We start from the raw sequence: 22,740 nt of genomic DNA on the forward strand, positions 1-22,740 counted from the left end.
TAAGCCCCTCCTGTCCCACAGAGCATACTGCCACCCACCCAGGCTCTGCTCTGTATTTTAGGCAGCTCAGAGAGCTCAATGCTTCATTGAAGAGCCACAGCAAAGGCAATACTGTACATCTTCTGAATCAGGTTGCCCTGCAAATCACGCAGTGCTGTGCCATCCCATGCTAACTGATCAAACCACAGGCACAGGAACAGCTTGAAGCATATAGCACAGAAAAAACATGGAAAGCCACTGAATTTCTGACCAAACCCAAAGGTCTGATTTGATTAAGTGAAGGCAAAACAGGGATTTTCCCTCCTCCTTACACTGCAGGATTTACAGCCTTATCAAGGAATCACCAACAAATTGTTAACAACTAAGCAGCTATAAAAAGGGTCAAAAACCACCTGTAATTTTCAAACTCTGTACTTTGTTAGGGGTATGGCAAAACAGAGAAATCAAAAGACTCTACCATAAAAATCTGGCACCAAGAAAACAATTCTAATTCCACCAACGCAATTCAAACTGTTGGCAATGACAATTCACTGCAAAGTATCGGGTTTTAAGATATAATTTTTAAGGATTTCCAATACAGGAAAGACATCAGAGAGTAGCCAATAATTTCTCTGATGTAGTACAACTAATATTTCTCCCTTAAAGCAGACTTACTGGTAGGTAGCTTACAAGAGGGAGAGAAAAGTAGCATTAGTCTGCTGTAAATTTTTAGCTGCAGAAACAATAAAATACTAACAGAAGATGACAAAAGGGATAACAGACTGGGAAAATAACTCTGGCCCAGGCACATAGCATCTAGCAGAACACAAGTCCAATACTGAGCTCTCTGAAGCTGAGGGGCTTATCCAGCCTGGGTTGCTACTAGTTTACATGAACAAGCAAAACAAACAAACCAACCAAACCAAAACCACAAAACCAGGTAAGCCAACTCCACAGAAGTTCAGTTGCTGCGCCTGCTATGGTAGAATAAGAGGCAGCTCAGCTGAGAATCACACACACTACAGCTTGCTGCAAACCAAGGAAAGCCCACAGACTTAAACTTTTTTTGTTTTAAGTAGATGCTTAAGTTAATATTTTACTTCGAATTTTCTGCGAGCTGTGACTTAACACCTTTTCATTTACCCAGACGCAGCTACAAATAGCAAGTATTTGAACTATGTATTCCTCCTAATGCCAACTCTTAACCTTGCACAAACTGCAGGTGCTAAGGCAAAACCTGAGTAATATACACAGCCTCTTACAAGTTTGATGTAGTTTCTATTTATTCCAAAAGCTTGACTCTAGTTCAGGATGTTTAGGGTTCTTCTGTAAAAGGGTCAAATTAAAGTTGTGGTAGATTTTTTTTTCCTTCTCTCGACACTTGCTTTTTCCTGTAAGTATTTCTTCTATTAAACTTTAAAATTAAGAAACAGACAGAGGCAAAGAGAAACTGCATCTTCTGCTTCTGTGGATATACCACAGATCTCACAATCACAATTCCACCCATAATTGCTTCTTAAATCCGCACATTCACAGTGCTCAAATAAAGAGAATTACTTCAGTTGGCTAAGATTAGCTCTTAGGGATTCACTAACAAGCAGCAACACAAACTAGAATTTAATCTTAAAATAAACAGATGAAGTGCATTTTGATAAAACCAGTTTAAACAAGGAGAACACGTTAGTGGTAACTTAGGGGAGAAGTGAACACTGTATTTTAACATGCATTGCTTAAAACAGACACTGTGAAGAATGCTTACATGCAGCGCATGCACTTGTGTCGAACTTCAGGGCTTCTTGAAAACAGAAACTCTGTTTACAAACTTTTGCCCATTCAAATCATACCAGCTCTGAAGCTGCACGCTTTCATGACATCCCAAATGAGAATTTATCATTATTACAATTGCTGGTGATCTGCTGGCATTCAACATGCCCAAGTCACGTAAGAAACAGATTTGGGAAGACACTTCAGCTCCAAAGAAAATGCGTAGAGCAGAAAGCAAAAAAGCTTTCAGTAAGCTGCAATGCAATTCTTTACAGTGTCCTTTTCAAATGGCAGTGAGTGTTATGGGTGTGAGTAGCAACCAGGCCTAAAACAAAGAGCCATATTTATGTAAGTAAAGGTTCTTTTACCTTCAGAATCATCTGTCAGTGCAGATAAAAGAAAAAGAAACAAGAGAATGGTTTACAAGTTGAATAGCTTTCCAAACAGCACAACCAACAGCAGCATAAGCTCAGATTTTCAAAGCAGCCATCCTAGCTTTCTACAGCAGCAATTACTCCTTCAGGTAGTTCTTATGAAAGTGGCTGAACTAAACAACTCTGCACTCTTTCAACACCGGGGTTGTCACATACATTAAGTCTGTCAATTGTTCGCTCTTCCTGAGAGTGCTAATAGCATTCTTGTTGAGTCCATAATCAAGGCCGCTACCATGAACATATGGATTCACTAGCACTGTAAAACTCTCATCATCTCGTTCAAAACCTCTTTCATCAAGATAAGGCCACTGGATGAACAAGGAAAAGAAGGGCAAGTAAGCAAAGCAACAATTTGAGAGATGGTTAAGAATAACGTATCACAGAAGTATTTCAGCTTGTAGCTACCTAAGACTAGACAGTTCATTGTAGAAGGCACTATGGAAGGACATACCGCACAACATAATGCCAACATATTAGCAGAGATTTATTCTTATTGGAGAACCCTGACCTACCTTCCATAAGGTTATTTATCACTTAAGGAGCCTTTGAAGAAACACTTTGGGGTAAGTACTGCAGACAAGAGACTTCAACTCAAGCAACAGTATCACCTCATATTTTGCCCATTCACAGGAGCATTTACACTCCACTACAAATATCTCATTTTTTGGTTACCGTTACAAGTGCCATCGAGGCTAGAAATACTCTTGAGATCCACAGCAAGCGCAGGATGTTAGGAACCCACAGATATTTCATGACCTTAAGCGTAGCCTTCTCACACTGTATTCACGCTTGCCTAAAATCTGATATTTTTTTTTTGGACAAGCTGGTACAATGGATTTTCATATTCATTCACTCAAAAGCAGAATGGATATCCTACAGGTCTTTTTATTTGTTTTTTATATTTTCCTCTTAAAACCTTGGAAAAAAGTCTACAACTGTTTGGCTTACGTCCCTGGTTTAAACAGTGATCAAGCAAAGACTTGATTTGCAAATACTAACAGAAGTGGTGTTCCAACTAACACCCACAACAAGGCAGAAGCTATACATCAGAAAGGTCAGGTGAATCCCGCAGTTGGCTCTGCTACACAACCTGCTTCAGATTAGCAAATAAGTCACCTGCTGCATGACCTTAACTAGTACCTGGTCTCCATTCTCCCCAGTGATAGCAACGAGAGCAAGCCATACAGGCTCAGCATCTGACAGACATTGCTCTTGGATTGAGGCTTCCTCCCAAGGTAGCACTTGCATGGCCCTCAGCCAGATCCCATCCCCACTCTCCAGATATGTCCTTGATGAGAAAAACAGGGAAACTTGGACTGTCCAGCTCTCTGCACCATTCACCCTCCAAGAGCCTGAAATAGTTATAATCAACAGATGTTTTACTTGCCAGAAGCATCTGGCTCTTCTTCAGCCTGGGCACTTGTGGCTCCTGCTCACATATTTAGTTTTAAGAACGTTCTTCTTGTCCCAGCCCAATTTGGGTTACCGCTGTCATTTTCCTCAGCCTGGTGGTCCTGTGAATAGGCTTATTTTTGAGAGCAGCAACCATTTTACTGGCCTTTGAGACCAGTTTTGATGGCCTATTAAGAAAGGCCTTTATAAAGAAAAAGGCAGAAGAGGCAGGGAGTTGGACAGCCCAGCTGTCTACTTCTGCATCTATCTTGGGAAGGTCAGGTCAAGTCTCTTTGTAAAATGGCACAGCAGGGCTGGAAAAGAAGGTTTTCACACTTACATATAGCCACCTTATACAATAGGTACCTGAGATTTTTATCTCTCAATATCCTTGTTCAATCACCAGATAGCAGTGTCCCATTTGACAGTAACAGCCAGAACTGTCCTTTCCCAATAGCAAAGAAAGTCACTATTCTTTATGTACAAACTAGAAAAAACAATTAATTACCCCACTCCAACCTGGCTGCTGTTCACAGAACACAGATTTTTTAATTAGTAAGAGATCCAGTATTACTGTAATGCAAGCTCTGTACAATGAGATTTTTAGCACTGTCGTAACAGCTACACAATAACAAAGCAAGTCTCAGCATTAGTAAATCACAGAGTATTACAGTTTATAATTTGAACAAAACCACCAAGGAGAGCACCCCCACAGTTAATACAACTATGATTACCAAGTGCTTACCTTGCTCCTCCTCTTCTAGGTCATTCGATATTACATTGTAGAGAGTGTCCAAGGCATAGCCAATTATTTCAGAATCTGAACTGCAAATGAAAGAACCATTTTTCTTTAGTAACTTATTTCCAACTACTCTTACAACATTGTTTTTCTGCACAGGCAGTTCCCTTTAGATCAAGTGAGAAGGACTGATGCTGACAGACACGTTGTTATGCCATGTAACCATGAGCTGTCTGGTCTCTGAATGGAGTCAAGCTCCTTTTCCCAGTTCCATTTCCTCAGGTGGCCACATCCAGAAAGTCTGGTGACTCCAGAGGACCACAGGAAGCTTCGCTATAAGCGTGCCTTCCATTTTCAGAGTCACTCTTTCCAACCCGCTCCTCAGGTATACCAGAAGTCTCTGGGATGGCTTCAGAACCCTTCCCAGAAAGTCACCCAAGGAAGCTGCAAACAAGCTTCAGCACCAGCCCAGGAAAGACCCTCTCCACTACGTCATCAGTGAGAACTAGGGGCCAAAAGCTTGCACTCCCCGTGAATGAAATGACAACAGCGGTGGATTCTGGCCAAATAGGCCAGCCTCTGTGTCACCAACTCTGACTACACCCAGTTATTAAGGGTTTTTGAACTCCAAGCTTCCCTGGGAAGCTGCTGGGCAGCCAATCCAACCTCAAAACATTGGTTCACCTGCTTATGTGAAGACTCTTCTCTTATTAGGCCCTGTTTTAAGTGAGACCCATTTCTGCATTACAAAGACCCAACAACCTGTAAGCCCTGCAACAAAGACACAATGCAAGAGATTGGCAGGGGGATGTAACCACTGCTGCTGCTTGCTTTGCTGCTCAAAAACTAGCAAAGTACGATAGCACAGCTGGTCAAGAACCAAAGGAAAATAAAACCCAACATCACAAAGGAAGGCACCTCATTGAGCAGAAGGACACACCTCACAGCTATTTTCATGTCTTGCCCAAGCATCAGAAGAGCACACTGCCAAAACAAGACCTTTCATTCAAGCTTTTATTTGCTTCCACTGATCTCCAAGGCATACAAATAAGGCCTCCACACCAAAGATAAATTTGCATTTTAAGAAGCTATTAGACCAGTTCAGAGCAGAGGCCTAAAAAACAACCTAACCAGCAATCTTAAAAGTCAAGCCTTAACTGAAGCCACCTATCTCTGCTAGACCACTACAGGAGAGACCTATAGTAGTAAGAACACTAGAGATGCCTCAAGGTGATCCACCATCTTTGAGAAGAGAGAATGGGTCAATTTGTACCTGCATTTCTTGTACCACTAATGCAAGGGCTTTAGTGAGCTGTCAAAGTGACACCTCACCTCCCTTTCTACCACTTTCACACTAAATCAAAAGCTAGAAATCATCAAGTGCCAGTGTAGTTTGTTCTTTCACATTGTATTTTGAATTTAATCCTTGTGCGGCTGATGCCCTCCCAGGACACATCAGTTTCTCCTCAGCATGTCACTCAACTCATACCACCTGCTTTTAAGCTGGGCTGTAATGGAAGCAAAAGGGGAAAAAATTATCTCCTCCTCTGCCAAACTGTTAGTCAAGGCAAGCAAAGGAAGCTTTTAGTCCGTGTAAACCAGGGGTCCTCAAACTTTTTAAGCAGGGGGCCGGTGCGCGGATGAAGTGGCAGGCAGCCATCTGCGGCTGCTTGGTTTCCCCCTCCCCAGCCCCCCGGGGGGGGGGGGGGGGGGGCGGGAGGTGGTCAGGGGGGTTCTGTAATACCGGGGGCCAGATTGAGGACCCTGGGGGGCCTGTAGTTTGAGGACCCCTGGTGTAAACAGTCTCATTCAGCAGGTATGCTCGGGTTTCCAGCCTGCTTGTTTTCCATTCATTGCAATTACAGTTCTTCAACACGATACTACAAAGCCAATCCTTTCCTTTTTGTGCAAGTGAAACAATTCCACATCTGAAAACCACTTAGAAATTACTATTCCTGGAGAACTAAAAACCAAAACAAAAGCAAGCTGTAGCCTTGCTTATCCTTTCCTTTGTTAAGGAAATCACAGAAGCTACAAAAGACCAATTTTATGTAGATGTGGTTAAAAGCAGGCCTTGTTTCTTATGTTGAAAGAGGAACACATCACAAAATTAGGACAGCAGCATCCTGTCTTTGCTGTTCATTGCCCTGCTACCATCGATGTGCTGTTCACCACATACAACATTTACAACATTTTATTGATTATTCTGTTCAGACTGAAGCTGTGCAGCTTTTGCTCTGTAGTGGAACATCAGTAAAGACAGAGACTTCCTGTCTCTCATGCATCCATAAAAGATGCGAACTTTAGACAATGCAAGAATCCAGCATAAGCCACCCTGGGCATCTTGCCTCTGCTTGTTGTGCTTTTGTGTGGCACTCAACCCAGATGTCAGTGCAGCACTCCATGAGTTCACAAACAATAGCAGGGACTAATCATATGGAAATTAAGGCACCCACGTATTGTCCTGCCCAGGTAGGGTGCCTCAAAAATCCTTTTACCTATTCTTCTAAAATTCCGGCATTTCACTGTCAGAACAGAGACAAGCATCATCTATATTGTCAAGAAAAGCATGGAAAAGCACAGTGTTTCTATCATGTCATCAATCACAGCATGCCTAGAAAGGAGGGCATTTTGTTACCCCTAAAAACTCAAGTCATGGAAAAGTTATCAAAGGGGTAATGACATTTATATTTCCTCTTAAGAAAGTTTTAATGAGAAGTGTATTACAATTCGAAAATTTGGAACTAACAGCACATAAACAATTGAGGTTTGTGCCTTAAGGAAAAAAAAAATTCTTAGGTTCGTATTAGGCTTCAAATTATTAGAATCATCATGTTGAAATTAAAAACCTTGTTAGATAAGTAGAACCAAAGCAGTAAAGATCAAGCCGACTTCTGGCTCTGGTGCTTTCTGCCACACCAACAGTTAAGTGGTACTGGCCCGTTCTACAGCTGATGCCAAATTTTTTTCAAAATAATCCCTGATGGGATGTGGCAATATCTAGACAGCAAGTCAGGAAAAGTCCTCTAGTAGATCACAGTTCCTACTTCATTATTACAAAATAAATACATGGCCTAAGAACACTGGTGTGTACCGAAGTCTGTAAGATTAAAGGCTGACTCAGGAGCGTCATCAGGTTCTGGGATGGCTGATGCACACAGAGCTAAAAAAATAGTGAAAAGTCAGTTTTCTATAGAACAAGTTTTAAGCACTTAGGCAGGAGCTAGAGCTTAAAACAATCTTTAAGTAAACCATTTAACAAGTGAAATGATGTCTTCATGTGAGAGACAGAAGTGGTGCATTTCTGTTCCAGTATAAAGCCTGTAAATAATTCCAAGCAACAGCATAAGATCTGAGGACAGAACGGAGAACAGAGCACAAGAAGCACTAACCATTTCAGCACAGCCACACAAACCAGGCCTCTTCCCTACTAAAATCAGGAGGTGAAGCTATAAATGCTTCTCACCCTGTACTAACAACTTCAGAATTAAGAAAATATTAGTATGCCTTATAAAGCAAAGAGCTGCAGAAAAGATTCACTACAAGGGAAGTAAACATGCTGCAAATGGAAGGAAGGAAAGAATGAATTACTACTGCAGAGCTGACACTGTACTTGTGCTCATCACTTCAAATTTCAAGGGAAGGAACAATTGATTCACCAAATCCAGGAGATAACTGGCAGTGAAAGACAGCTACTTTTTACTCAAGGGCTACACTAATAATAGTTAACAATTCTCAGAAAAGAGCTGTGCTATGATACTTGGCTGAGAAGGTCTTAAAACTAAATTACTTTTTGATACTGATTTCACAATGGCCTTATTTGCATTAGGAAATAATCAACCCCTACCAGCAAAGTTGCTTCAGTTTTTCATATTGCTATTACATATTCCAGCAAGACAAATGCTGAAGATCGAACAGTTGTGCATCTTGAACTATTCCATTGATTTCTGGTAAATACATAATAGGAAAGCACATTTGCACATCACTGTTCTCATGTTACAGTACTGTGTACATCAGCTATCCATTCCAATCACACACTCAAGTTCTGCAAATTTAGAGACCTATTCCTGCTGCTGGCTCATCTCCCATAATTCATGCCACCCAAACATCCCATCCCTACAGAAAAGGCTGGAGAGCCGATCAAGCTTCACCTGACATGGCCCAAACGAGCCCTGCTTCTACTCAGCTGGGAACTAAGAGGAAAATCCCATGGATTATGTTCCCACAAAACACAGCAACTACAGGCACATATCCCAGATGACACACAGATAGGAGCGTACCATCTCCAGTCCATAAGCTAACAACCATCAGCACCTTCATGGCCAAAATGCTTCACCTCAGGATCTCAGTCACCCATCTGCAGACCAACCTAGGATCAGTGAAGAAGCAGACCTCCCTAAAGCTAAGCTACAGAGAAAAACAAAAGCCACCATTTTGATTTTAGTATACTGGTTTCCTCGTCCTTTCATATTTCTAATCAAATTAGACCACCTGTAATCTTAAACTCCACAGCAACACAGTCAGTGTACAGCACCAGCACATGTGAATCACTCACATGAATACAGTGACATGTGAGAAGACAACCTGAGTCAATCACCGACTCCTGTTTTCTCTGAAGTTGCATTGCTGCTACTTATTAAAAATAATCTTAAGCAGCTACAATGCAAAAAAATAAAGGAGGAAATCAGCATTTTCCACTTCTGCAGAAAGCTTCAGGGCACCTCAGGTGGACACTGGAAAAGTCCAAAGGTCATACCTACATACACACGCTGCAACAGCAGCGACAGCACAACAGCAGTGACCTCCATCACACCACCATCCTCTCAGTCCAATAGGCCAGTCAGCCCGAGCACTGGAGACAGCTGAGCCTGTGACTCAGTTATCAACCAGTTACTCAGATGAACTGGCTTTGATTTCTATTCCTACAACTGCAAGTCCCCAAAGCCTCACCTCTACAGCCACTGACACCAAACAGTGCACTCACACCACCTGTAACACGTACCTGAACTTACACAAGACACAGTGGCTACAGCTAAACATCTCTCAAATGAACCACAGCATCTAACACTGAGGACAGCTGATGTGCTGGTCCACTGACAAACATGCAACAGGAAATCAGCCTGTCAATATTTGTGGAAGACAGCTTTTTTTTCAGCTGGAAAACCCCAAAACCAGAAAAATGTATTTACTGTTTCTTGAACTGCAGACCAAGTCACACAAGACATCTGCACAGAGCCCCAGCACACACAAATTCCAAAGGGACAACTGGAGCCCTAAAAGCACAGCTCTCAAGTTCCTGCCCGGAAGGGTCTGGGTTAGTCTCAAAGGAAAGGAGATCAGCAGAGCCCCGCCTCCCTTCTCAAAGTTCAAATCTGCCCTCAAGAGCAGATAAGTGGATGAAAGCAGCCTCATTGACCTAATTTTTCTGAAGGGTTTCCCCTTCATGTCAGTGACAGTTACTCCTATAACCTTCCCTCTAACTGTTCGCACCACACAAGCTGCATGCAGGCCAGACATCCATTTTTAACTACCCAGCCAACAGAATGGAATACACTGCACTCGCCTAGACACCAGCCCCAAACCTTCCCTTCCAGCCGGTGTAACTGGCCAGGCAAGGGAGGCCCCCAGCAGCCTCCAGATGAGCACCAAAGGGTTTCTTGTCCTACACACGTAAGCAAAGCACAATGCCTCCTTCTAGACACTGAACTGCTGCTTTTCTAGTTCCTCCCTGTCTTGACATTAGAAGACACATTCCTGCTTCCCATGTACACACATGTAATTATTCCAAGTATGCCTTTATGACTGTTTTTTAATATATATTAAATTTACCAGCTTTACATTCAAATCTAGACCAAAAGACCCTACCTAAGCACCAAGAATGCGCAGTACTTGAAGCTTAAATCAGAGCACTGTAAACAGGATCGCAGTCACGACATGTGGGTACTATCAAGTACAGCAATGCAATTAATTGCAGAAGGAGATGGATAGTAAAGACACTTCAATTGCTAGTTATGTAAATTCTAGTCCATGTAAAGTATTTAGACTAATGTCATCGGTCTTAACAGCAACCATGGAGTCCAGCTCTCCTATTTACATGAACCCTTCAATATAAATGCATTACTCCCCATGACGGAATCGTTCTACCAATCCATCTGATGACACACATCTGAGAAAACACACATTTGCTCACTTCATTCGTTTCCTCTTAATTCTGTCTAGTTCACCTTTTACCCGGTAACATGTTGATTTGGGTTACTCCAAACCCTGCATTGAATTAATACTGTAATTTTGGATTTACCTTTCCAGAGCAGTGGAAACCAACCACTAGAAAGCATTAAGACATGCTGTGCTACCACCTTCACTCTAGAACTGGTCTTTCCATCCCTCATCCAAGTTTCTGGAATTCTGCTCTTTTTACCTCTGATTACAGTCTGATTAGGTTTACCATCATAAAAAGCCACTGTGACAAAAGAGCTGTTAGAAACCCTACTCCCCTCCTTGCTTTATTAGCACAGAGAACAAAGTCTGTGTTTGTTGGTTACAGCAGCAAAGAAGGGTTGGGTTATCAGCTGCAGGCAGCTGCCAAAGTCAGCAACGTGCTTACCGGTCTGTCTGAAGAACATGGATGAGATGTTCCATAGCCTGTATGCCTACCTCCAATCGGTATTTCTGTTTGGAGAGAAAGGGAACAGTTAATGCTCTAGGCCAAAATCCAAACACAGTTTTTTAAGCAACACATCAAAAGAAGACGAAGAGCCGTGCGGCTCTGCAGGAAGGTCGGTGTTTACCTTGGATAACGATTTGAGAGCACGCACAGCATCCCTCCGGTCATCCAGTAATGTGGAAGAAGCTACTCGGTCACACAGCTTCTGAATCTGGAAGTGTACAAGACACGGGTGATGAACGATAACATGCCACGACTCCAAAACGCCCCCAAAAATCACAGCTCGGCGGCGGTAACCGCACGGGAGAGCGCTGGTTCCCCACGGCCAGCCGGCGACTCCGTCCCTCAGAGCAGCAACGGGCCCCGTGTGCCAGCAACACCTGAGCGGCCCAAAGGCTCCTGGCGCGGCCCAGGCACAGGCGGGGAGGCGGCGAGAGCCTCCCGCGGCTGCCCCCGGCCCCCGAGCCGGGCGGGCAGGGCGCTCCCGGCCCCGCAGGGCACCGGCCGGCCCGCCAGGGCCCCGAACACGCGGGCCGGGCCGGGCCGCGCCGGGCCCGGCGCCGGGCCCCCTCGCAGCCGCCACCCGAGAGGCACCGAGGACTAAGCCGCCGGCCCCGCCCGGCCCTGCCCCGCCGAGGGACCCGGGGCCACCGCTAGGCCCCGCCGAGCTGCGGCCCTGTCCCGCTCACCGTCTCGGCGCCGGAGGGCTGCGGCCCGGCGCTGGGGCCGCCCATAACGCCCCGCAAGAAGTTCATGGCGGCTCGGCGCGGCCAGCGCCGCTCGCCCCGCGCCCCCGGCCCCCGCCGCTCCCGGCCCCCGGCCCCCGCCGCCGCCCCCGCGACGGAAGCGGGCGCCGCGCCTGCGCCGCGACGTGGCGCCGACGTGGCCTCCGCCCGCGGGAGGGCGGGGCGGGGCGGGGCGGGGCTGCCAGGGCCGCGGCCGAGCGCTGCCGCCCGGCTCGGTCGGGTCGGGCCGGCATGGCTCGGTGCCCTGCTGCCCGTGCCCGCAGCCGCCTTATGCTTCTCAAATACAGTGGAACGCAGGAAGGAGGCTCAGCCTTCGCTCCCAGCTGACAACGCTTTGCGCCAGTAGGGCTCGCTGCCCACCTTCGGCCTGCATTTTTCACTAGGGGAAAAAAAAAAAAAAGCAAGTGCAAACCAGAAGGGTTTGCTCAGGGTAATCCACAGGGGCTGCAGGCATGAACCTGCCTCAACGCCAAAGCCAGCCATCCCCTGTAAGCCAGTTACACACACACCCCCAACATCTCTGGGGTCTGCGTGCCCACAACAAATCAATGAGGCCTGGAATTCGGAAACTGTTGGCTTATAATGGAAAAGGACAGTGGTAGCTGGGAGAAGAAAATTACAGTACCACATTTTCGGAACCAGAATCAGCTCAGTGAGAAACAGCAGCTTAGCCAGACACCAACGATAGTTCAGCCCACAAGCAGAGCACGAAGTAGTTCAATTTCTTTCAGATGCTTGATTTCCTCTCGCTGGATGCTACTGCAGCACTTTCTGTATTCCTGCTGAGGAACAACAGCCAAGGACCAGCCCTCCAAACACTTCCCACACCGCATCTGCACGTGAGCTCCCAACCTGGTGCGGCCCTCCCGGTAGTCACCCACAGGATTTATGGGTTCCCAAAATATGGCAGTATTTTGGGGGGTTCTGCCTCTCAAATTACAGCAAATTTTCTAGCAACAATGGCAAATATTGATTTGCAAATATTGCAAATATTGCAAATATTGAAAGAAACTGATCATCTTACTTGGGACCAAACTAGTTTGTTTTACTCCAGGGAGAAAACGCCTCTCACGTCACAATTTAAGAGCTTTGGGGATTTTATTTTCTCCATCAACTGAGAAATTAAATCAACATTTTAAATTATGGAATTGAAAGCAAACGTTTACTCTTTCCGTATTCTAAAACTAATAGCTTCCTCTCCCATCTAAAGACAGACACTAAAAATCAATTCATTTGTCTAAAAAGATGAGCTATCACAGCAGTCATTACAAAATGGGCTTTCATCAAGCAGTTTGGTTCATCCCTTGTAACATCAGAAGCGAAGCCCTGAGCACCTCCGGTCCTTGAGCTACATAGGGTTTTGGATGCAGCAAACCCCCCAACCTAGTAAAAAGAAGCTGCAGGGCAACCTAGTCTCATTTCTGTGATTTCACACACACACACCTGCAATTCATCTCTCACCTGCCCTGCATTCCTCTCTGAATTCCACCTGGCATCATTTTCCATAACGGGCAAGAAAACCCAAACTTACTCTGCAACTCACAGAGCTCTCTGAGGTGCCACTAGGAACACACCGAAGCCTCAGGGCTGGCCACGGTTTCCTTTGCCATTACCCCTTGTTTCCCTGCACAGACATCCCCCAGCACATGGCCCAGAGCACTTCTACCTTCCCGGGCAGCAAGGAAACCTTCACTGAGGCTTACTCACACAACAACCAGGTGCTTTTCTGCCAGCACAGCCGCATCAGCAGTTTCATGAGCCACAACAGGGCAAAGCCAGGCTGCAGTCACAGCATACGCCTAATGCTGGCTTCACTGTCCTCCCCGATGCTGCGACCTAGCACAGCACGCTGACCTGGAGGGGCTTTGCATTGCTGACGCTGCTTGCCCACTTCCCAGCAGCAAGCTGGCTCGGCAAAATTGAGCTGGAGCCAGCTGACACACAACTGTCCTAGTCTGTAAATTCCTGGGATGCTATCTTGCACTTCATTGCCCGATAGCAGAAAAACAGGTTTTTCTTGGGGGGGGTGGGGGGAAGTCCTTCTTTTAAGTAAAAATGCTTTGGATACCATCAAGGTCAGGAAAGGCTCCCCTCCTTCCCAACCAGGACAGGTCAAGGTACTTACCTTTCAGTGGCAGCCACACAGCAAAACTAATCAGTAAGGTTAGGCATGAGGAGATTCTGGCCCACATCAAGAAGAAAAAAACAACATAAGCCAGGTTCTCACACAAAGCAGAGTTCTTTATTATAGTATTTCAGTGCTTGCATCCTCACATACACAGCCTCAAAGAAAGGAAGGGATTTGCCCCCCCGAGAGAGCTGTTTGATGGGCCCCAACTGTTAGCAAAGCCCAAACACAGGGTTTGGTGACTTAATACACCACAAGGTCAAGCTTTTGTCACACTAGCAAGGAGTTATTTGATGTTTGACCTACAATCATTATTTTAGACCTCAACATAACTCAGAAATTTTCTCTGTTTCAGTGCAGAGATCTGAAGATTTAACTGAGCTACAGGAAAGGGCAGAGCTCTAGGCTGACTGCACCCCGTACTATGTAGGCTGCCGGAGATGTCCGCCAAAAGCAAAACGGTGGTCCCGTTGAGACACCGCCAAGCCAAAGAGATGAAAGATGTCAGGACAGCGGCTACCGCGCCCACCCCGGTGCACTCGCTTCCAGCCAGCCTCCGCACCAGTACCCGGGCGCGCCACCGCGACGGGCACCTGGGCTCTAACTACGGCAGGGCTGACAGCACAGTAAGAACCGGCCACACAGACACACCTTCCGCGGCACGCGAGAACGCCACAAAATTAACAAGGAGCACAAGGCCCCTCACGCCCTGCCAGAGACCCCACTAAGCTGGGCCGAGCCCACCGCCTGCCCTCACACACGCTAACGACCACCCGACCCGCCAGCGCTCGGCGGGAAACGGGCGCTGCGGGGTACGTCACGGCGGAAGGCGGCGGCGATTGGCGGAGGCGCGGCCCCGCCCTGCGCGGGCCGAGCGCAGACAATACGGGCGGCGCAGGCGCGCCCCCCTTCGCTCCTCTCCTGGCGGCCCTGCCTGCTCTCTCCCTCCGCGCAGGCGCGCCCGCACGCACGCACAGGCACGCGCGCCCGGGAGCCGCGGCCGCCCCTCCCCCGCTCGGCCGTGACATCGCTGCCGCCGCGCCCCGTCCTGCCCCCGCTGCGGGACACGCCGAGGGACACGTTCGCCGCGTCCGACATCAAGCCAGGCCCGGGGGGGACGTGCCCCGGCCCCGCGCACCGAGACTTTTTCCCTAGGTGAGTGGGGGGGAACGGGGCTAGGCCCTGGGGCGGCGGGGGTGGCGGCCGCTTAACGGCCGGCGGGGCTGAGGGGAGCGGCGCGCACGCCGGGCGACAGCGCCCCGGGGCCCGGCTTTGCTCTTCGCCGCCCGCCCCGCCTCGGCGCAGCCGGGCCCGGCTGCTGGCTCCCGGCCCGGCTTCTCGCCCGGTGCGGCGCGGGGGCGGCGGGGCCGGGGCGCGCGGGGGGGGGAGGGCTTTTGTTCGCCGTCACCTTGGCGGCGTGTCGCCCGCCGGCGATGGCTTCTCCGCCGCGCCCCGGTCGGCGGGGGGAGGCCAGGGAAAAGGCGTCCCCTCGCTCGACTGCCGCTGCCGGGCGGAGCGCCCCGAGCCCCGTCATCCCTGGGGCTGGCTGCGGCGTGCGGCCCTGCGCTCGCCCTCCCCCGGCCGCCTGCATCGCCTCCCGGCGGCCTCGGGGGTGCTGGGCCGCTGGCGAGTGCGGGGCCGCCGCCTCGGCCTCGCTGGTGCTGCAGGAGCCGCCTCGGCTTCCCACCGTGGGCGCGGGGAGCCCCCCTCTTCCCTGACGGTGGTACCGCGGCGGCATCTCCAGCTGGGAGATGTGCCGGCTCCGCAGGCCTCGCCTTCCTCCGCTTCCTCTTTCCCCGGCGGCAACCTGGACTGCTCTGTTCTCACACCTAATATGGCTGAAGTGGGTGCGAGCACCTTTTATTCTGCGGATTTCGATGCCATGAGTAAATCTCCTCCGAGCTGCTCTCGTTTATAATGAGCTGAGCTCGGTGTGTTTTCAGGCTTTTGCTCCCCTTAACCTCGGAGGGCTGAAGTAGAGGTCATTGCGGATCCAGTGTGGGTGCGCAGGAGCAACCCCACGACAAAGCTTTTACATCCCTTGCTTAGTGGGGTGACCCTGGATCTTGAGGTTGGTGCCAAGTGCCGCTGCGTGAAAGAGCCAACACAGCAGATAATGAGAGAAGACGAGATTGTTGTTTGATTTCAACCTTAGTCAGTCACGCAGGTTTTGTTACTGTGGCCTTCCATGTTGGTTTAGCAGTTCTCTAGTCCTCTGTATGTTCTAGGCGTTTCAAGCTCAGTGTGCAAGTGTTCTGCTTTACTACGGGAAGAAATGTAAAGATACCCAAGGTATTTTTGAGCTGTTGAAAAATAGGGTAAGTTATTTTGTTCCTTGCTTAGTTTGTGTGCGGGTAGACTACTTATGCACAACGTGTATGTGTAAAGCCAAGCACCAGTATTCTTTGGTCTGTAATGGGATGGAGGAGTATGAAAGATGTCCTCTCTGAGTAAGCTTTTTTTTGGGGGGGGCGATAAAGCACTTTCTGCTGTCTCAGATATCTCAGGGTGGGTTTTTTGTTTTTTTCTCATTTCTCATATGGCCACTTTTAATGAAGGGGTAGTAGCAGAATGAAGATCGGTGACAAACTTAAGCAAGAAATGGAGGAAATGGTTACTCTGCAGTGTAGGCTGTGCCATCCTGCTCAGTGCAGTGTGGCAGCCTTCGCGTGAAGGAATATGGAGCAAGTGCTGCTATGTATACCCAGGTTCCTGAAGGTAGCATAGCTGTATTACCATAGCACTGTGAGTGGGTATTGAGTTTGTCAACTTGCATTCTGAGCCAAGATGATGTTACTGACAAGCCACTATTGCTTTAGCTTTTGGAGTTAATTTATCATTAACGAGTCATTCTGTGTTTATTGTGATTGTAAGTGTGCCTACATACCATCCCTAGGAAAGCCTTTTCATTCTTAAGGATTCCTTCTTGTTGTGGATTCTGGTAGCTTGGGTGTAAGAGATGTCATCTTGGTTCATGATTTGAAATGTTCTTCTAATGTTCCAATTGGCAGGCAGATGTGGGCTCATCATGTGCAATGACCTGCATCAGATGATTTTTTCATTGACAAAATCTTTTCTGTGATTGCTACCTTAAACTGCGGAGAAAACAGCATGAGCTGACCATCCAGTCTACTTACCTGCCCGTGCCCCTATGAGTGAAATGTTTTCCTTTGTGGAACTGAGGTTTCAAATTATACATCCATTCTTACACTTAAAGAAGATGTTATGGTGCTGAAAATGTGCTGAGGAAACATGGGATCTTAATGCAGTGTTGAACTGGAGTCTTCCTTCTTACTGTAGCAGTTGTGACACTGGATTTCATTCTTTTTGAGAGTATTTGATAAATGAAGAACTGCATTGCATCTCAAGGAACGTGTGAAAAGGTTAATACATCAGACTAATAGATCTGATGAGGTACCAGGAGAAAGGCACTGAGCCTGGCATTGGATGATGACAGAGAAAGATGCAGCGACTTCCCCAGAGCGTGTGGTGCCTTTGATTACAGTAGCTATTGTTACTGCTGTTCGGGTGGGTGTTAGCTCTTTTGCATGGTGCAGCTTAACTGCCCGGAATATGGTCCCTTATAGAAGTCACCAGCCTAAAATAGAGGGCGCTATTAAGCGCCTCTCAAGAAAAAAGAAAAAAAAAAAAACAAAACAAAACCACAGACAACCAAAAAAACCCCAACCCTGCAGGACAGCTTGATTTGAAATCATTGCATGCTGTGCCTTGAGGCTCAGCCAGTTCAGATTGCAGCAGATTAGGTAAAGGAGATCATGAGGTAAAGGGATTCCGGTAGATTATACAGGTTTGATGGCCCTTACTGCAGATGGAGGATGGTCTGAGTGCTTACCTTGCAGAGCGTGAAAGCGAGAAGGTGGTTTCAGTACTGAACCTGGTGGTTTGGAACTTCCAATTGCTCTTTCAATACTTTTCCATTTCAGTTGATGCTTCTTTTGCTTTACCGTGGAGTACCTGCCAGTCTTTGCAGAGCTGTGTTACAGATGCCCTGGCTCATGTCAGCTGGACTGTCAGTTGCTGTTTGGCTTTTTTAGCTTTACTCGAGGTGGCTGCTCACATGATGTGTTGTCATAGTGGCATCTGAGTCGTGTGTATGGTTCACAGTAGCAGGTACACTCTTTAAGGCATTGTTTGCGTGCCTGCAGTAGGAATTGCAGTTTGGAAGTGATAATCTGGATTTAGGAGAAACCTGCCCAAGATTGTGAAAGCTCCTCTTCCCTTTTCTTCTCTTTTCCTCAGCCCTTATGGTGTGGGAAGCAGCACAGTGTCCCTTGTGGCTTTACTTTCTGTGCCCACTGTGTGGGGGGCATCTTTCTGATTTGCAAGAGCATTTTGGCCAGTTTTATTTTCAGTTTAAGTGGTATATTCAAATCTGGTCAGTCACTTGGACACAAGTTGCAGAATTGTGGATTTGAGCAAACCACGCTATTGCAGATTTATGTAAAACTATAATAGCTGGATGTCTATGTGCCTTTAGTCACGGACAGATTGTTCTATGGAAGATTGAGGAGATTAAATTTGCTTGTCAATAAGACAAAATATTTTACTTGCGTGATGAGGCCTGCAGGTCCCTCCCAAAGTTTAAAAGTATCTTGATGGAGGTTGCCTTCAAGTTCAGGTGACACTTCTCTGAGATCCTGTCAGAACTCTTTGGCTTTTTATTTTAGTAGAATTAGTGAAGCATCCAGGCAGTGCCTCTGTTGTTGGTCTGTCTTGAAACAGGATGGAGGTGGCTTTGTAATACCTCTTGGCACAACCAAAAACTTTGTGCCAAAGTTTATTCTCTGGATACCTAGATTTGAGCATGTATGCCACCGTTTGCCTCAGGTAAACTTAATGCATTGCCACAGCTGACTAGTCATGCTTCTGTTTTTTCTACAGAATGAGGGAAATGATAATGAGAAAGCTTACATGTATTTTAGGGAAAAAAAAGATTTCTGTAATGGTAGAGCTACTTACTGAGCAAGATGCCTGCCAGTGAACATTTTGACTACTCGGCACATGGTGGCCTGCAGTACTTCAGAAACACATTGCTGCTGCCCTCCTTTGCAAACTGATGAGTGATACTCTGGGGTTTGGTTGGTTTTTTTTACTCAGTTGAAGAAGTGACAAACACAGTTTAATAAATAAAGATTTATGAATAAAGATAATTACAGACTGAATGAATTTGCACGCTGTTAATTCAGTGTGGACTTGAGAAATTACTGTAGCAGTTGGTTCCCAAGTACTTCAGCACAATTGTCCTAATGTGAGCTGTATCTCATCCTTCTAGCCCTTAACAGTTTCAACTTGTTGCAAAGGCTAACTTATTGCTTTATTTGTCATGGCTGGTGTGTGTAATCCCAGACCATCAAAAGATGCTTTTCACAGAGCTGAGGTAAGTCTGTAATAATCTGGTACCTCAATCTAACAGGTTGTAGCTGGAATGTTGTCACAAAGTTAAATGAATGGTACTATTTAGTTCAGCAGTACCCTGCAGTTGCACTTGGTGTTGCTCTTCGGAGCGAAATATCCTTTCAGCTTTTGTCCATTTGCTTATCTTTGCATGCAAATAACAAATAATTCCTTTCTGTGCTAACTTTGCCATTGTTTTTATTTTCTTGAAAGAAGTGACCATGGACGAACCTTAGGATAGGAACTTGGTTGTTTGAGGTAATGGTGACAAGCTTGTCCAGTCCCGCCTGGAAGCTGAAGTTGTTATGGACTGGAGTCATGCCAAATGAAGTTGCAAGAAGCAGTGCACTGGTGTGTGTGGATGTTCCTTCAGTTTTAGAATCCGGTCCCTTGGATGGGTGCCTCTGGGTCCCTCACCTCTGAGCCTTGTCTGGAGAAGAAAGAGATTCCACGTTTCAGTTAGTCCTCCAGTACTGAATAGGGTGGAAGTTAAATCTTGTTGATTAATCGTTATGTCAGCACAATGTAGGCAGGATTACCTGTGGACGAGCAGCAATTGCATGGGTGTTCATGTTACCCTGTCTGTGTGGCTAACAGCTTTTATCAGTGTGCATGGTGAAAACGGGGGGCTCTTTAACAGTACAGCTGCACCATAAAGAAACCAGAAGATAAATTTATTTGATTTCTGGTGTTTGACATCTCAGTTCCAGTATTTTGTTGCTGGCTGGTATGTATGTGAGTGCCTCAAGCAATAAGTTCTCATTAAGACACTTTCCTAGTGGCTGCTCAGGCTGATCTAAGAATGTGACTTATTTTGAGTGAGAAGAGTGCTCAGATTCTTCTTTCTTAGCTGTTATTCCTTGACTCTTCAGTATGTAGCAGTGAAAAATGGAAAAATAGCTTTTATAGAGTATGTGTATCTATGGGGCTTCCATTAGTGCCTGGTAAAACATGGTGCATGGTAAAACTCACAAAACGTGCATAGCACATGGTAAAACTCACATTCTCTGTGAGTTTGGACTATTTAAATTTTTGATGCCAATGCCTTGGGTTTTGGCTTAAATTTCACTGTAGTCTTTACCTCCAAACCCCTCGGGCCTGCTAAGACTCAGGCCCTTGACTTTAAGGAGGTGCTGTACAAATTGGGGCGCATGGAGATTTTTAATCTTTTTTAAACCTGGTTTCATGGCACCCATGTTGATAGCAAGGAGTACTTGCATTTTTGTTTTACTGCCTTTTAATGACTTGGAGACCTGAACAGTTTATTAAACCTCTGCTACCCGTTTTGAGATCTCTGAAGTGATAATGAAAGGAAATAATACTGAGACAGGTGAAGAATTGTACTGAGATACCCTGTAAAATACTGTGGTTCTATGATGTAAATCAATAGTGCTGTCACTTGAAATATGGACAGAGGTGGACAGTACTCATCTCTTTGGCAATGTAAACAGACTTCTGTTTCAAGTTGTTAGGGAAGAACTGGCTGTGTGTGATCATTGCCTACTTGCCTTTGTCAGATTTTCTGAAAGCTTTCGGTGGCCTTTCCTGAAATAGGGCAGCTTCCAATGAATAAAAGTTCTAGTGTGATACAGATCTGATGTAGTATAATAACTTATCACAGGTTATTATGTTTTGTACCCAGAGGCATTTTCAGTGTTCCTTGTGGTATGCCAGAAATTTGTTAATGCACATACTTTGATTATTGCTAGATTCATAAATTTGTGTGTTGGCTATCATCTGCTTATTCATAGGTTCTTTAAAAGTAAATACTTTGTGGTGAAGCTCCATCCTTGTGTATTCTCACAAGTGCTTGTGGTGAAGATTGTGTCACCAATTTTTTGTTCATGAACTGCTTGGGGGGCATGGGTGCAGAAAAAAAACAACAGTCTCATCTGTAGAAACCGAGGTCCGTATTCTTTTAAGGTTGGTTGTGAAGTTTCTGGAGGGAATCTCATGACTGCAGATGCTCACCATTCATGAATTCAGCCTTCCTGTCATGAGCTGGAAGAAGTGACATTTCAGTTGCTGGCAAGCCATCAAAAAGACTTCCAGGTGCTGAAGATCATTTTATGACATGGATGATCTGTGAGATGGTATGGATGGGTAGGAGCATAGCAAGTAAAACTAAGAACAGTTCGAGTCAGGGAGAAGTGGGGGATTTATAGGTTGGCTGGCTTCTTGATCCCTGTGAAGGCTTGTAAAGCAAATCCATGATCCATAAAGGCAAGAAGGTGTTTGTAACGGCCAGTGCAGATTTACCCAGGACACGTCATAACTGACCAAGTAGCTGGCCTTTTGTAGTGACAGGAATGGCTCGCTGGGTGAGGCATGTGCAGTAGATGTGGTTTACCTTGATTTTTCTGGAGGGATAGGATGGAGAAATGACCATCAGGAACATCACAAAGTTCGGTAAAGGCAAGTTCCCAAGTTCTGCAGATGCATGGAAGGACTGTGTGCAAAAGTAAAGGCCGGGAGATGACTGAGTATGAAGCAGCATTGTACAAATGGACCTCGATGTGCTGGCAGGAGAGTTGAACTTCAGTCAGTGATGTCCCTTTGCAGTGGTGAGGGGCGGTTACATTCTGGGCTGTCTAAGCAGGAGTATAGCAAGCAGAAGTGATTCTTTCTTTCCATTTGGACTCTTGTGACACCCCAACCCTGAGTATTGCTCCCAGTTTTAACTCCTCCACACAGCAGAGAAACCCTGTGGGATCACCAGGATTGTTAGAGGATTGGAGCACCTGGAGGGAGGAGACTTTGAGAGGGCTGGGCTTGTTCAGCCTGAAGAACAGAGGACTGCAGCCAGGGGATGAGATGTTACTGCTACCTACATCTATCTGGTGGGAGTGGGTGGATCCATACTTGTCCAAGGTGCACCACGTTAAAATGACAGCTGACAGGCAGAAACTGCAGATGGAAGTTCTGCTTTACATGTTAGCAAATAACCTTATTCAGAACTTGTTTTAAGGAGCAACATGTTAGAAACTGGTCATGCTTTGCTCCTGCGATTGAACCTGGTGACCCTCACAAGTCCTTTAAAACCTAAATTATTCTGTGGCAAATGTGAAATGCAGTTAGGTTGGACAAGTAGTACCTAAGGCTTTGGTCATCTCTGGAGCATAAAGGTTTCTGTTCCCAGACTTCAGGGAATGCGAATCCAGCCCTCATAATCACTTCAGAATATTGGAGCTACCATCTTCATGTTACAGATGTGACAGCAACATTTTGAAGCAGATGTGCTTCAAGGTAAAGGAATGTTACTGGCCGATTTAAGACAGTATATCCCTGTTTGTTTTGCAGTGCTGTTGAACTTGGATTTTTAATTGTTCATCAGTTTATTGCCAAAGGGTTAAATAAATGGTGCTAGAGGTTTTTGACAGGGTTTTTGTTTGTTTGGGTTTTTTTTTAAAGCACCTGTTCTGTAAGGGACTTTGTCAATATAACACAGGAATTGACTGAAATCTTTTTGTTTACTTAAA

At 46.2% G+C, this 22,740-nt stretch overlaps 2 protein-coding genes across 5 annotated transcripts in view; one reads left to right on the forward strand and one right to left on the reverse strand.

Moving 5' to 3' along the window:
- USO1 (USO1 vesicle transport factor) overlaps window positions 1-11,819 on the reverse strand; it is a 37,052-nt gene extending 25,233 nt beyond the window's left edge. For both annotated transcript variants that reach the window (XM_080408591.1, XM_080408590.1), the window contains exons 1-4: window positions 11,662-11,819; window positions 11,097-11,183; window positions 10,913-10,977; window positions 4,315-4,394 (exon numbers count right to left, since the gene is read on the reverse strand). In XM_080408591.1, the coding sequence (XP_080264717.1) occupies window positions 4,315-4,394; window positions 10,913-10,977; window positions 11,097-11,183; window positions 11,662-11,727 (298 nt within the window). In that variant the 5' untranslated portion in view covers window positions 11,728-11,819. The remainder of the gene's footprint in view (window positions 1-4,314; window positions 4,395-10,912; window positions 10,978-11,096; window positions 11,184-11,661) is intronic.
- Window positions 11,820-14,830: 3,011 nt separating this feature from the next.
- The window catches only part of G3BP2 (G3BP stress granule assembly factor 2), a 29,936-nt gene continuing 22,026 nt past the window's right edge, over window positions 14,831-22,740 (forward strand). The window contains exon 1 of one of the 3 annotated variants that reach the window (XM_080409136.1): window positions 14,831-15,001. Coding sequence is in view for 2 of the 3 variants with exons in the window: in XM_080409135.1 (XP_080265261.1) it covers window positions 22,496-22,507 (12 nt within the window). In the remaining variant the exon portion in view is untranslated. Of the gene's footprint in view, window positions 15,002-16,354; window positions 22,508-22,740 lie in introns of those variants that run through there. The other 2 variants (XM_080409135.1, XM_080409137.1) reach the window with 2 other exon arrangements.

This window comes from Falco punctatus, assembly GCF_963210335.1.
Source record: "Falco punctatus genome assembly, chromosome: 1".
Lineage (NCBI taxonomy): Eukaryota > Metazoa > Chordata > Aves > Falconiformes > Falconidae > Falco > Falco punctatus.